Genomic DNA, 15,654 nt, shown 5'->3' with positions numbered 1-15,654 from the left:
TATGAGAGAAAAACCCCATGTGCTGCTTTCAATTACCTGTGGTCACTGCTCTCTATTTTAAGCTCAAGCGTCTGAGGTTGTTGGTTTGGTTTGTTTCTGTTTATTGGCTTCTTATAATATCTGATTTCCGTGGACGGCTGACTAATTCATAAAACAAACAGGTTTCCTCGTGTGGAGAGTGGGACTAAAGAGTGTCTGATAATGACAAACCACACCCTCAACAACACTCCATCAAATCACCACCAGCTCAGCAGCTCACATCCAGTCATTCCTCTCCTGGCCCCACCCCCTCCCCGCTGCACACCTCCACTCCACACGCTCACAATTCAACCACACGGACACACGCACGCAACCCAGGCGCCCACTTACTTTCAAAGTCCAGGAAAAAATGTGGACAGTTCTCTAAATCCTTGCCAAGGACCTTAATGAGGTTCCCCATGGCTGGCGACCTGGACGGGAGGAAACAACAAAATGCATACAGTACACAGGATCTGGCAACCTGCAATCAAAATACACAACAGGCACATGGAGAACGCAGCAGACCGGGAGTGCTTTAGTTTCTTACCCATCTGCACTTTCCTAATTTTCCCCTCTGCATCCTTCTGTCTAAGCAATATGTCCAGAGCGAAGCCGGACGTCCAGTCACAGATGACACCGGTCGCAGTTTGTGTCCGATACGCAGCGTATGCTGTATTCAATTACAGCACGGCCCAAATCCAGTCGTGAATCATTTAGCTCACTCACTGGGAGTCGCTCGAGCTGAGCGGTGGTTTTAATCCATTTACATTACTATAGTAACCCAATAAAAGCCTGCCATGTGCAGACTGCTCCCCTCTAATGCTCTCTATGTACAGCAGTCTATAGATACTTCTTCAGACCACAGGGCCAGATGCCAGAGCGTGAACCCAAGGATCCAAACTCTCCATTAAATACAGAGCTTTTCAGAATGATTTCATTGAATTAAAAATAAACAATTTGGGGTGTTTAAAAGGTTATTGTTCAACGGTTTTACTGGTCTGGCCCATTTAAGATCAATTTGGCAGTTAACTGAAAATAGTGACGTTGGTGAGGCTCTTTTTCTGCCACTAATCACACTAACAGGAGCATCTATACTCCAAACTATCAGTAAGTACAGGTGCATTAAGGTGCCCACATCTCAATGAAAATATCCGTTGTGCCTGCTGAATTTTATTTCTGTGTCTGAAATGATGCTGCTGATTTACCTTTGACTGACTCACACACAGCTTCAGTAATACGCTCATGCACAAAGCATGTCATACTGTGGAACAAGATGATTTTAAAAACATTAAAGCTGCTTAAACAGGTAGTTTAGAGCAAAAAACACCAAAAAAGCCACCCTCCTTAAAGGGGACCTGTTATGCTGTTAAGGAAGCTCCTTATTTTTGTATGTACACCGCTCAAGAAAATGAAGTGAACACTTAAAAAACACGTCAGATATTTGGATATCTATGCTGATGTGTTAGGAATGAAAGGATCCCACATTGTTTGATGGAAATGAAAATGATCGTCCTACAGAGAGCTGAATTCAAAGACACCCTGAAAGGTAAATTATAGAGCAGATTACTCCATTTTGCCTATAACACCAAGGGGGCAGTCAGTGGTGTCAGTTCCTTCATTCTCCAAGAACTGCCTCCATACTGTTGCCACATGAAGTTGGACATTGTCATTCACCAGGAGGAGCCCAGGATGCATTGCACCAGCAAAAGGTCTGAGAATGGAACTAAGGTTTTCATCCTGATATCTAATGCAGCACCTAACCTGAAGACGTCTGTGTGTTCCTCCATGGATATGCTTTCCCAGGTCATCACTGACCCACCACTTAATCGGTCATGCTGAATGATGTTAAAGGCAGCATTATGTTCTCCACAGCTTCTCCACATCCTTTCATGTCTATTACATGTGCTCAGGGTGAACCTGCTCTCATCTGTGAAAAGCACAGAGCGCCAGTGATGGACCTGCTAATCCTGGTATTCTTTGGCAAATGCAAACCTGGCTTCAGGAGCCACCCTCATGATTCTTTGGTCAGATCAGGTGTGATTGAGACCGTGCTGGGAGGAACCACAAACCTTTTGGCAATGGCACGTATTGATGTGCCATCCTGGAGGAGTTGGAGTATGATGTTGATGCCAACCATGCCTCATGCTACAAGCAGCTACCAACAACCCCCAAAACCATTGTTGCCCCTCGAGTGCACCTGTTGTTAAATTCATCAACACCAAAGCAGCTGAAACTGATTAAAACCCCTCTGCTACTAAACTGAGCAGATCAATATCCCACAAGTTTAATTCCAACACTTTAATGAAAGTCTTCCTTTAATTTTAGTAGTTTAAAAATCATAAATGTTGATAAGAAACATGACTTAGCCAAATGCATGAGAGAGTACTTTGAGAGTGAGAGTAGATATCCTTTATATGTCAGCATTGGATGCCCCTCCCAGTTCAAACCTGAACTGGGAGGGGCATCCAATCAGAAGACATCTGTCCTCATAACCAATATAAGATAAATAACAATTATTTTTAACTCATGCATCTGCTCTTACAGTAAAAGCGCGGAGCTGGAAATGAGCATAACAGGTCGCCTTTAATCGTCTCCCTGCTTCTCGCTCGCTTTGGTAGCAGAAGGTAAGCGGCTGCCAAGTTTCACTTCCTCTGCCGTGCCCTTTGTGTTTGTGCATGTGCTGTGTTAGCTCACAGCTGAGGTCTATCAGTTTCCCGCTTCAAGAATGAGTTACAGCTGGCATTTGCATGTTCTCTAGATGCCATTTTGCAGAAAATAAATTAAATGTATCAACGGTCTTTTCCCTGTTACTCAGCAAGAACGGGTGTTGCAATGCAGCACAGAGGAAGGGATGGGGTTACACTGTCCGGTCACTGAGACAGTTTCACACGAGGACTGCAGCTACCTGCCATACTCTGTGTCTGCTCCATCTGCAGGTAAATCGCTTAAACGCGGCTGTGTGCTGAGTCACGGCTGTAACCTGTGAGCGTCGGCCCAAAACGCACCTCGTCTCCGACCTGACTTTTCCACCACCTGCTCCGAGAGATGCAAACCGAGCCGACGCCGTGTATATATGAATAACCGATCTTCATCTTCGGCCTGACAAGGTGACTACAAAGGCGAAGTCAAGCTGAGATCCACGTCACAACCTCGCATAAAGCAAAGAAAGATTTCTGTGAAGTGTTGGTGCGTGTCAGCCTCACAACAGCCACACACGCACACATTAACACACACTGAGTCTGGAGCAGCATGTGGTCCGTGCCGAGAGCAGAGCTGGGCTGATGGTTGCCAGGATACTGTTGGCCTGGTAATATCTTCTCAGCTGAAGATGAAGGAGAAAAAAGGAAAAAAAAACAGCATCCAGCTCACTCGCACACCGGGTCAGTCGCTCACAACAGCGAGCCGATGCTTCACTTGTTACTACTCATGAGATTGGTCTTTATTTGGTGGCACGGATGGTAAATGCGATTCATTAAGCTTTAAAGCCAGCCTCTCTCCTCTTACCCTGCTTTCCTATGAGTGTGTGGCTTTTTCGTTTGGTCCTCAGCTTCTTCTTGCACGTCCTCACCTCCTGTCAGTAAATCCCAGAGTGACAACTGGAGTCCCACGATGGTTTCCACCGGTTCCCACTCTCGGCTTTTCTTAGAGACTGATGTAAACTTCTGCTCTTGCTCTTTCTCCCTCAGTCTGTCCACTTCACACTTCTCTTTTTTTTAAGATGTCTATTTAAAGGCCTGTGGCTTCTTTTTCCTTTTCTATTCGCTCTATGGGCTTTTTTTTTTGTTTTGTTTTTGCTGTGTAAGCTTGTGAGTCTACAGAACATAAGATGTCTCGCTCTCTCTCTTTTTTCGTGTGTGCGTTTATATCATTTCTACTCAAATAGAGAAAAGTCTCTTCTCTCTTTTTTTGTTTCTGACGTCAGAATGGGTTCCTCAAAAATATCCCCTTCAGCCCTCCTTTCTGCTTCACTTCCCTATTTCACCACTCAGCAGCACTCTCCCGGCTTCTTTGGCCTTGTCTTGTCGCAGCACATCTCTGTCAAGGTGCCGTTCGGCCTCACCGGTGGCCCTCGGGCGCAAACAAATCCAAGTGGCAGAACGGAAATGGCGATAGGGTAGCGCAAACACACGTTTGCTATTAAAACTTTCCACAAAGCCACTGGATGCCTCACAGATGGACTCTCTGGGCGCTGAGATGCGGCACTCTGCAGAATTAGGAAGTGTGTCTTTGGTGGCCACCGGTTGCAGCTCCTCTCACACGCACAGTGTTTGCAGTCTGCCGGCGTTTGAGTGGAGGAAAGTGCCTCTCTTATGCAACCGCACAGCACACACAGCTCTCATCTGTAGTCCGGCAAGAGACACCAAAGCGAGGGGCTCCTCGAGCCTTAATAAAGACACAGCCCTGCTCCCACATGGGCCTGAAAAGCAAATCTGGTCCAGACTGGAAGCCAAGCGGCAGCGCTAAGCCTCCCAGCCTCCTTTCAGCTCTCACTGAAAGATTCCTCCTGTTACAGCCCAGGAGCTTCATCAGTGTGGATTTAGTGAGCACAGGAATGGCACTGCCAAGCCTAACCTCTATTAACTCACCAATAATACCATCCGCATTCCCTTTCTATTCTGTCTTTCTTCCTCTCTGCCTCCAACCACAATCTTTCTGTCACTAACTGAGTATTCAGTGGCCTGTGAATCAAACCCTTTAGCAGCTGTACTGCATCCAGCGACTGCACTCGTTCAGCTCTCATCTTCACCAATCTTTATTCAGAAAATCTGCCTCTCCTCTTCCCCCGAATGGTGTTTTGTATGCTTCTGTTTTTCTTTCTCCGAGTTATCTCCTTGCATTCCTACCTTCGCTTGTGTTTATCCCACTGGAACACTTCACTGCATCAACCAGGGCTTGTCAGCTCCAAACAGTGGTTACAGCATCAGCACCCACAACCTGACAAAGACAAAGAAACAGATTAAGAAGGGTAAGAAGAAGAAAAAAAAAAGCCAAGGGAGGGGAGTCGACGTAAATTTCAACTACATGTGGAGGCAATGTGGGGAAAAACAGGAATGTAGCGTATTGTTTATTTGGATATCAAGATGTTAAGAGTTGGAAACGGCAACATATTAGGAACAAATATGACTGTGATATGGTTATAATTGGCCAGACTGAACATGTGACTCCATCCAAAAAACGTTCAAGCCTTTGTTTAAACCTACAAATAACAGATTTTTGGCCACACACTTACTCTCCTTCAGCTCTGTTCTTTCTCTTAACCATGCTTGTATCCTTAGATAGCCACTAACTTAGTTGTTTTTAACTGATGAAGGCTACCTTGGTTTGACCAGAAACTGAAAACAGGTCAGTCAAGACCACAACAGTCAAAGAAGATTGTTAATTTAATCTGTATTTATTTAAACTGCCTGAGTGAGTCAGATAAAGCATTAACATGGAGCTCGGGTAGGGGTGGGTTGCAAAATGGCTTGCAGACCGTAGCGCTATTGGCATGCTAAGGTGGACTAAATAGCTGGCCTTGTATATTTATTTTCAACGCTAACTGAGCACTGACAGCACTTTTTACTAGATTCACACATATTCATACAGGTGCTTTTTTCTAAGCACTTTATCTAACATTGACACTCCAATAGATGCATCAGGGGCAACTTGGGGTTCAGGATATTCAGACATGGAGTCAAACCACCAGCCTGACTGGTAGATAATCCACTCCAGCTGCCTTAACAAGCATCTGCAGAGTCGCGTAACAATTCTTTTTACCATAAGCAACTGGTATATGTTTGATTCAGAATCATACATATTTAGACCATACACTAAAAGCAGCTGTAATCCACACACAGTTGTGGATTATAGACGTTTTCTATGTCTCAGGGTGGTTTTGATGGAGTAATACCATTTAAGATACAGAAGCTTAACAATCAGTTCAGTCTGGGAGCCCGTGAATGGTGCTTCTTGCTTTCTTCTTTCCATTTTTATGTCTTCATTTAAGCTTGTTAAGCTCATCTTACTGACTGAGCGTCTCGCACACCTCCAGCACTCTTACCCGCTGACTGGTGTAACTATTAACACTGCTGCTGCTGCCATTGCATCATCGAATCTCATCAGGGGAGAGTGCAGACAGGAGGAAGGCAGGATATTTGCAGAATAGTTGCCAGGGAAACACAGCCTCTTATTCTCATGGCAACGCACAGTTTGGTGTTATCAATGCGGTGGGATGGATAGATGGACTTCGCTCAATATCTGGAGCGCGAGGGGACACCAAAGCATTTACTTTCCTGTAGCAGTGGTAAAATGCTGTGCAATCGTGGAATCACATCGTCTGCCTTATCAGGGAGTCATGGACTGATTCAGGAGTTTAATTTTTATTCTGTCAGTGAAAGGGCAAAGGTCAAGCCTTTCAAAGGAGACTAGACCCAAGAGACTAAAGCCCAGTTCACATAAAAGATTGATTTGTCACTTCTTGCATTTGTAGCTGTAAGGTGGTTGCTAATTGAGATACCGGTGGTCACAAAGCAGTGCTAGCTAGCTAGGTAGCAGCAGGCGCTATATGTACAAACCACAGATTAAATGTGTTGTGGCAGGTTGAGTGTTCATCTGTGTTAAACTGTCGTCTTTACTGTAGAAGAATTTAATATGCAAAGTCACATCTGGTGAGTTTGCAGCTCGGTGCAGACAGAAAACTCAGTGAGTAGCCTTTACCCACTTAACAAGCGCAGGTTAAGTTTGCAGACTTATGGTGAACTTTATTCTTGCTCCTAACTTTGGAGCTCTCACACAAGCCCGTTTAGTTGCAGCTGTAACTATTTGAGCCTTTACCAGACGAGAATAGATATCTAATTTTACCCCTGCTTCAGGGCCTCGACTACACACTTTGATGGAGAACTATTTTTTAAAATCTGCTAATTGCTAATCAAATGGTCCACTTTTCCATTAAAGCTACATGCCACTTGTTTGCTTTCTCACCATACACAAACTTCAGTTTCCATCTCTACTTCCAGCATACATGGTTATATTTAAAGCTCGAGGGTTTAAGATGCATCCACTTTTATAGTGCACAGCTTTTCATTTCAACAGCTAAATCCAATCACCACTAAGTGAGTAATACTGCAGTGTTGCAGGAGGCGTAAAAATGGTCTTCATGACTAATGTGCTTGATTAACATTTATGCAAATACATTTAGTTTCTTTTTTTTATACAGATAAGTAAAAATGAAGGAAAAATGGTCATGAAGGGACTCAGTAAGATGAGGATGCTATCTAGCTCGTCACCCCAAAATTTCGTAAAACTGGCTCAAGATTTGAGCAAATAAGTCATATGATTAACTTCATGGATGAATTTACTTACACAAATCTGATATGTGTTATTACAGTGTTAATATATATACAGAGGACAAAATTATTGGCCGCATTTGTTTTCTAATTGTACTAGTTTTCTTTAGAAAGCATAACTTGTTTATATTTGGACATAGAAACAAAAACTACCAGGGTCATTATAATTAGCCACCAGAAAAACTGACCTTTTTATTGAGCAATGATGTGCTTTAACTTTGTACTGCTCAAAGGTCGTGAAATCAAGGTCAAACTGAGCATTATCTACTATTTACACACAGCATAAAAACTAAAGTAAGGGTAATAAGGGAGAAATCATCACGGCAAAAATTAGTTTAAAATTGAGAAAAAGAACTGTTGATGCTCATAAAGCTTTTTTTTTGCCACTGAGGTGCTGCTTATATTTAGAGAAAGAAGGGACAGGTGTACAAGCTAAAGAGCAGCATCCCTACAGTGAAACACGGTGGTGGGAGTATCATGCTGTGGGGACGCTTTAGGATTTCTGTAACTGGAAATCTCGTCAAAGTGGAAGGAATCATAAAGAAAAAAGAACGTGAAGATTTTAAAAGAAATCCTCAAGCAGTCAGCAACAAAACTGGCTCTGGGTCGTCACTTTGCCTTCCAGCACGATAATGACCCAAACATGCATTGCTATTGGTGAAGAACTACCTGCAGAAGATTAAAGTAAATGTTCTGGACAGGCCTGCACAAAGTCCCTGACTTCAATCATTAAAAATCTGTGGGGTGAACTGAAGACCAAGGTCCACGCCAGAAGACCAGCACATCTGGAGGAACCTGAGAGATTCACCAAAGAAGACTGGGCTTTGATTGCTCAGGAAACATTTGTGAGACTTGTTTAAAAACTACAACAAACAACTGCAGGATGTTGTCCAGCAAAAAGGATACACAACTGCATATTAGCAATAAGCTAATCATTTTGACCCTGGTAGCTTTTGGTTTTTGTGAAATAATTTAGTTTAGTGTTCAAAGTATAAAAAATAAAAGCATCCACCCCCCCCAAAAAACTAGGTTAGGAAAAGCTATTTTAAAAATTCGTGTTTCTGTTTAAAACAATTTGGGAACAAATTTCCATGAGGTGCTAATCATTCCATCCTCTTTGGAAATGGGGAAGCAGTCAAAACAAATCGATGAATACTCTTCTTTTCCCCCTTGATGAGCCTCATCGTGAATCAGTGTCATGTTAATCAAATATTAGACTACTCTGCAGTCTCCAGATGGCAGACACTGTTAGACAAGCCAGCTGGAGGGGACAGTGTTTAAATGCACTCTAGCTGCTTTTTTCAGCAACCTGACAGCTGATATGTATTTAGAGACTCAGACTAGAGGATTATAGGTGGGGCAGAAGAAGACACAGATCAGAAGTCATTGCACAGACACATCAGTCCATTTTGATTCTGCGCTCTCAGCAGGTCCCATCCGTGACTTTTCTAATCCTTTATCTCTTCCACTTTTTCTCCAACCTTCTTTTTTATGCAGCCGATCATTCACTTCTCACCATCCGCAATTTTGACTTCTTCACTTTCTCGTTTGTGCTTTCTTGCCAGATGCAGATAAGTGTGGTGTCACAGGATACAGCTGTTTTTTTATACTAACATTAATTGTAAGTAGTCTCTACAATGATCATGGTTGCTGATTTCTATGTTGAGCGAAACGTAACGCAGCATGTGGCTCAAAATCCTAAAACCAATAAATTTGGCATTTTGTACTTCCGGTTCTCTTCGTCTAGAAAAGAGAAGAACTCAAATCTTTGACTTTTTTAAGCTTTGCGCTACAATATTAAATATGTAGGTAAATAATTGACCTGTAAATTTCTAAGGTGTTATGTGTCCCAGAAAGGAGTTTGCTAACAAGTGGCTAAACATGACTGCAAGCGATATTAAACGCCGTGACAGTGAGCACAGGAGCTTAGCGGCGATGACGCTCAAGTAATTCGTTAGTCTCAGTGCTGATTGCATTCAAGCTTTGAAGATCAAAAGTGGCGTCACTTCATTGAGATTATCTTTCTCAGTAAAACGCCTGTTTTCTCCAAGAATCCAAAAAGCCTGTCAAAAAAATACCGCTGGCTATTTTACTGAGACGACCAGAGTGATGCTGGGCTTGCATCATCCTCGTGGAGCTCTTGTATGTTGAAGTGCTCTGGGAGCTCCTCACACTGTCAGATTGGTTGAACTTTGACCACTGCGTGGCATGTCAACTTCTCATACAGCCCACAGAAACCCGCCATGCACCTAGAAGCAGGAAGGAAGGGCAAAAATGGCCGAATAGTTGATGCTGTGTGTTTGAATTCTTTCAAAATAACTTACACGCCTCAGTTAGGAAACACTTTGCATTCAAGTGCATGAGTTAGGTGTGTGTTTAACAGTCAGGCAGTGTGTTTGGATGAAGCTTTAAAGATCTATTAACGCTTCAAAGTTAAGGTTTGGAGGGAAACAGGTACAGCTGTGACTGTGGCCGCTGAACCCTGCTGAGAGCCCAAGCAGTGTGTGAGGACACGAGAGGAGACAAAGAGGCTTTTCCAGGAGCAGAATGGGAGGTGGCAGCATCAGACAAGGCCAGACCATCACCAAAGATTGACCACTGAAGGAATGTTACAGCCAATTTGCCTCAGGCCCTCCCCATCCACATTCATATACAATAATAGATACCGCTGTCCCTCCTTGAAGTGAGGTGGGATGAAGAATAAAAGAAGAGAGAGGCTGAGTGTGAGAGCAAAAGATGGAGTGCAAAGGAGGGATGGAAATCAAGGAAGAGGTTACGATTCTCCACCGCTACCCCTCCCCCTTCTCTCACTCTCTTTCACACACACACCAGTCCGGAGGAGAGCACGGTGCCTCGTGAAAGGCCGATTGCAAATGAGCATTGTGAGTCTGCGCTGCTGACAAAGAAAAGAGGATATAATGAGAGGCAGAAAAAAATGGCAGGCAAGCAGATGTGCGGCTCGTTTAAGTTGCACTTGAATCCATTTCTACAGTGGAACATCCTTCAGCGTGATCTTTTCTCAAGTGAAATAAAGAAGTGGGGCAGTGAAGGGGGGATTTCATAGCTTATTTGTTCAGAGGTGGGTAAAAAAAACACCTGATGTCTATTTGCCTTTGCTGCGGCAGCTCGTTTTGCTGAAGCGTTGAACACGGGAAATTCTTGGGAATTATAATTGAGTTCTCCTCTGTAGTTTCTTTCTCTTTTCCAGCACAGATTAATATATGCCTTATATTTAATGCGGCCATTAATATTTGAATACCGCGGCTTGGCTCCGGGGCATTTTAAAACTTGGCAAAGCAGATCTGGGAAAATTACAGCTTTATATATCAGTTTTAATAGCGGTTTTGTCTCTGTGCTTCGGCTGTCAGAGGACATAAAGGAATGTATCTGCGAGCTCTTGTTATCTGTATTTGTGTTGCGGGATGCCAATTAGCTGCCATCAAAGAGAACACGATAGGCTTTTAGGGTTCTACATGCACTCGCAGGGGGGCTTGTGTGTGTGTGTGTGTGTGTGTGTGTGTGTGGTAGTTAGTTATTCTGGTCCCCCTCCCCCATTGCACCCCCTTTTCTAGAACTCCCCACCACCCACTACCTGTAAACAAAGACAGACAGAATATGCGTGCGTGCATGCTGGCGCTCTTTGTTCTTGATGGACTGCTTGCACTGTGTTTTATATAGGTCAGAGGAGAGTGTGTATGTTTGTGTTTTTACATGTGACGATAACTGCAAGGATAGACGTGAACAGCGTGAGCATTAGAGCAGATTCCTCTACATGCAGTGAGCGTGTATTTGCCTGAATCAACATCATCTACATCAGTCAGGATGGACTTTAATTACACTGAGTAATAATGTGTGTTATGGACCTAAAATTTTGGTTGTAAGAACCAGTCGAATGTTTGGTTTTACCTGTTCAGCTGACCTCCATCCACTTATCTGGACCAAATGAGGCGTGCTTTATCGTTCATTGCATTGTTATAACTAGTTTAAATATTTGAGCTGTTTACGATACCTTCACAAGTGCTAAAATATGACTCTATTTGAAAATTGTTTTGACAAGTAAGGAAGCACGGGTAGAAGATGAGCATGGTTTTAAAATGTAGTTAAAAAGGAGATCATCATCAGTCATCAATACAATATTCTAATATGACCCTTAAAAATTTATCCAAAATGTACTTTTTTCAGTGAATTGTTGTATGTTGGTGTTGCATGCCCATGCTAACACATTGTTAGGCCCATTTTTCTGTTGGCAAACTGAAAACACTAAGAGTCACTGACAAAAATTAAAAAATACAAGCAGTAGATGTTCTTTATATGCTAAAAATGGGTTATTTTAGCCTGTTACTAGGTGGTTGCTAGGCAGCATAATGACATCCTAATGCGTGATGTAGATGAGAACCTTCAGGGGCCTAAGCTGTATCTGTGTGCAAAGTTTGTGTATAATATTAAAATGATATATCCCATAATACTGATGCTCAAGACTCGCTATAGCCAAACAAAAACGGTCTTTGCTTATGGGTGTAATGTGATTTGGTCAAAGCTTTTAACAGAGCTTCCTTTTTTAACACAAAAAATTTGTGTCACTATCTTCTCCACTTAATACCTTAAATAACTTAACTCTTTTTAAATATTTCTTTTGTTTTTGTATAATTTCTTTATCATTGTTGACTTGTGTAGTCAAGTCAGGGGATTTAAGTGAGAGAGGCAGCGAGAGACACAGTGTGTGTAAAACACAGAGAGTCAATGTCACAAGGACGAGGTCTACTATAAAACGGTACGTAAAGGCAGTTTGAAGTCAAGTCCCTGGAGTCTCGCTGTCTTGTGATACTCCCCTCCCCTTCAACTCTCCTTCACTCTTTCATTCCACTCATTCCACGTCTGGCTGTATATTTTAGTCCACTTCTCTCTTTGCCTGCACCCACTAGCTACTGTTCTGTTCCTTAACAATAATTCTTTTCGCGTAGCATTCGTGCACCAAAACTCTTCCTTATCTTGAGCCTCAAAATCCAAACTCTCTAGTTGTGATCCAGCTCCAGTATATAAGCAGTATCTATTGTCTTATTCACCTTCATCAAACAGAAGCTATGGCATGGACAGCAGGATGCCCTAATAACAAATAAATACTGAGAAATTGACAGAGTACAGTAAATTTAATGAAGTCTGCATGCCTAATAAAATGCTTCTGATTGCACAATTTTGCACAGTTTGCTTAAGAAGAGGAAATTAGAGAAGAGTTCAGCGTCATCTTTGATGTTTAGTTCCGGGTAAGTGATTTCCACGGATGCAGATCTTGCCCAATTTTTCCTTAGCACAAAACAGCAAAGCAGATTCCAGCGGATCTGGTGTCTACTGGCAGTTGTGCTGCGTTTGCAAAAGCGACTGAGCCCATTAGAGGTGCCTAAAAATGGGAGCGTCATCCTCCTGTGCAAGTGCATAAAAATAGTGAAAGAAAAATTGCTACAAATGGCAGCAAACATAAAGCAGGTGGAAGGAGCAGTGCACGTACCTGAAAATGAAACTTTACAAACAAAAGCTCCTTAAACTCCAGTCTAAACTACACAGAGCCCTTAAGCAGGCTTTAAATCTGGATATAAATTCTCTATAAATATAAATTCTCTGTTAACTGAAAATGACATTAGTGTAGCAAATGCATCACTTATTGCTAAAAAACAGCTAACATGAATGCACCTTGATGTCAGACTGCATAATGCAGAGACCAAGAAGGAGAGTGAGAAGAGGCCAGAGCTCGTGCTGATGGTAAACTGACAGTAATAATGATGCTTGGAATTGGGAGACATTATGTGTCTCACTCCACTGGAACATCACCACAGAGAATAAATGAACAAGGTGACCTCTAACCCCAGTTTGACCTTTATGTACACAGAGCCAATCTATATTTAGCATCAAAGTCTGCCAGCAGACCTTGACACCTCTGCTGTGCACACCGTGCTGCAGTGTGTCTCACATGGCAGAGGATGCAGTGTTTCACCGTTCCCCATCCCACTGGGAGGGGCAGAGGCTCTCAAATGTAGGAGACTGGCTGCAGTCTGAGGTATGGGCTCAAGCTGACACAAAGAATGGAAAAAAAAGAGAAACTGATGGAAAAAGATAAGAACAGACAAAAAAGAAAGCACATTTGGGACATGTTGGTGGATCCCTGGTGTGAAAGTTTGAGCTCTTGGCTGTTTTCCTGGTTTATTTCTGTCCGGTGATTTATTTTGGACTTAAAAGCTTCTTTCAGTGCTGTTTGATGTAGTTTAAAAAAGAGTGATATATACAGTCGTACAAATCCTTGCTAAACTAATTAGTGAGGATATCTCAGTGTCTATGTGCACAGTGAGGGAGGGGGGGAAGAGTTTCTGTGTACAATCTCACAAGCCTGATCAAACACAGTATAAAAGTATGGCTGCCAGCATCTTAGTTTGCCCATGGAAGGGCAGGCACACACACGCACACACACACACACACACACACACACACACACACACACACACACACACACACACACACAAGCAGCTGTGACATTTACTAAGATCTGCCATAGTTACTGTTGCCCACCTGTCCAGCTTTACAGTGATAACAGAGGCTACACAGTATCATCAACTGAGTGAAAACTGCATTAAAAGAAACAGAAATGTGCTGCACATAACCAAAAGTAGTCACAGCCAGCTTAGCTCATGCCGCCTGCTAATCAAAGCTGTATCTTGCCTTGTGTGTTGGGCCACCAAGCATACCGCCCCAATCTTCTGGCAGGTCCACCGCCCAGCATTGAGGTGTAAACACTCCCTTATTAATAGAAAACGATGTTGTTGATATGCAAAAGTTTTGCATGAATTTCTGGCATTGCTAATATTTACTTAACGTTCAACATTGTTTTTCATCATGAGTGGCATGTTTAGTCTATGTCAAGTCTACTTTCATGACATACTGCCAGATTCTGGATCTCAGGTAGCAGCAAAAGTTATGGACACTCACCCAGGGGACTGGAATTCAAGTCCTGTGTATTTCAAGACTTAGCTGGATTTTTTTTCTTCTTCTTCTTCAGTTTTCACTGGTTTTATGAAACAGTAGTACTCGGGTTAGGGATAGGTCACGGGTTGGGTTAAAATTTTCAGAATGTTAATCGTGGTTTGAAAATGCTTTCTTTTTTCTGGAAAAAACTAAGGAAGTCCAAACTCTCCCATGGGGGTTTGAACCTTGAGTGCAGCTGGATTTTAAGCTTTGTTGGGACTAGGTCAGACTCCACCCATTGACCCTGTCATGGTAGAGCCTTTCCAATGCTCTACACCACAATGCAAACACTATCCTATGGCCTGAGGAACACAATAGAGAGTCCAGGACACTCACTGGGCCTCCAAATTCCAGTACCACCTTCGGGTCCAGCTGCCTACATCCTAGTACATCCCAGAGGCCCCACATCCATGCCTAGATGGATCTAGAGCTGTTTTGCCAGTACAAGGTAAACCGAGGCAATATTGCACAAGTTTTAATGTTGTTGTATTTTTAAAATTATATTATTTTTAATCCTATAAACTGTAAGTCTTTGAGAGTAAGTTATTGCCGGATGTGGCAATGTAATGGTGTCTTGTCTCATTGCTGAAGTGTAAACTTTGCGTGGAAAGAGCTCCTAAAGTTAGCCGAAATTCCAGTGTAGTTTCACTAAGGATTCCTAAACTGTAGGTAAATGCAATGTAGTTTGTTACTGAAAAGGTCTTTTGGTTTTGGAAGTAGCATCATTTGCTTTCTAGCTGTAGGCTACATGCTAACAATTAAGAAAGAGTAAACGAAGGGATGAGGTTTAAGCAACGATCAAAGACATGCTCGATTACGCTGCGCATAATGGCTGCTTAAGTAAATACACAATCACTGAGTCATTCTTCTCTCACAGGGAAAGTGTTCCACTCGACAGTAAGTATATTTACCTTTAGCCTCTAACCAGACATTAGGATATAGCCTTATAGCAGACCTTATAAAGGAAGTTAGAGCCATTGCAGGGTACATAACTTGTCTTTTCACTTTTTACACACTAATTGCAACACAGTATTGCTTCCTCTCCTCTCGCTCTGCTCTCTTTAGCCTCCCACCAGCATAAATTGATTTCACCTTTCATTTATTGACCTTAAATATGACCAGAGGGTGAGCAATTGGACTTTTTGTTGGTGTTAGTGGAGGCTTATTGTTCTCATCAACAGACAACAGGCCACAATGTTATTGTAAGCCCACGGTGAGCGTAACTAAAGTAATCTGATTACATCATCTTTCACTACCACGGAAGAAAACGAGTTTGACAAGCCAAGTCATGTCGAAGTTAGAA

The 15,654-nt window shown here is 42.7% G+C and overlaps 1 protein-coding gene across 6 annotated transcripts in view; it reads right to left on the bottom strand.

Moving 5' to 3' along the window:
• The window catches only part of fam49al (family with sequence similarity 49 member A, like), a 39,010-nt gene that overhangs the window by 17,405 nt on the left and 5,951 nt on the right, over positions 1–15,654 (bottom strand). The window contains exons 2-3 of one of the 6 annotated variants that reach the window (XM_031740146.2): positions 4,863–4,953; positions 370–449 (exon numbers count right to left, since the gene is read on the bottom strand). In XM_031740146.2, the coding sequence (XP_031596006.1) occupies positions 370–439 (70 nt within the window). In that variant the 5' untranslated portion in view covers positions 440–449; positions 4,863–4,953. Of the gene's footprint in view, positions 1–369; positions 2,472–3,522; positions 4,340–4,862; positions 4,954–5,248; positions 5,269–15,654 lie in introns of those variants that run through there. The other 5 variants (XM_039605955.1, XM_031740143.2, XM_031740144.2 and 2 more) reach the window with 5 other exon arrangements.

Source organism: Oreochromis aureus, linkage group 22 (assembly GCF_013358895.1).
Source record: "Oreochromis aureus strain Israel breed Guangdong linkage group 22, ZZ_aureus, whole genome shotgun sequence".
Lineage (NCBI taxonomy): Eukaryota > Metazoa > Chordata > Actinopteri > Cichliformes > Cichlidae > Oreochromis > Oreochromis aureus.
Note: the sequence above shows the minus strand (reverse complement) of the source record. Positions and strands in the feature narration are given on the sequence as shown.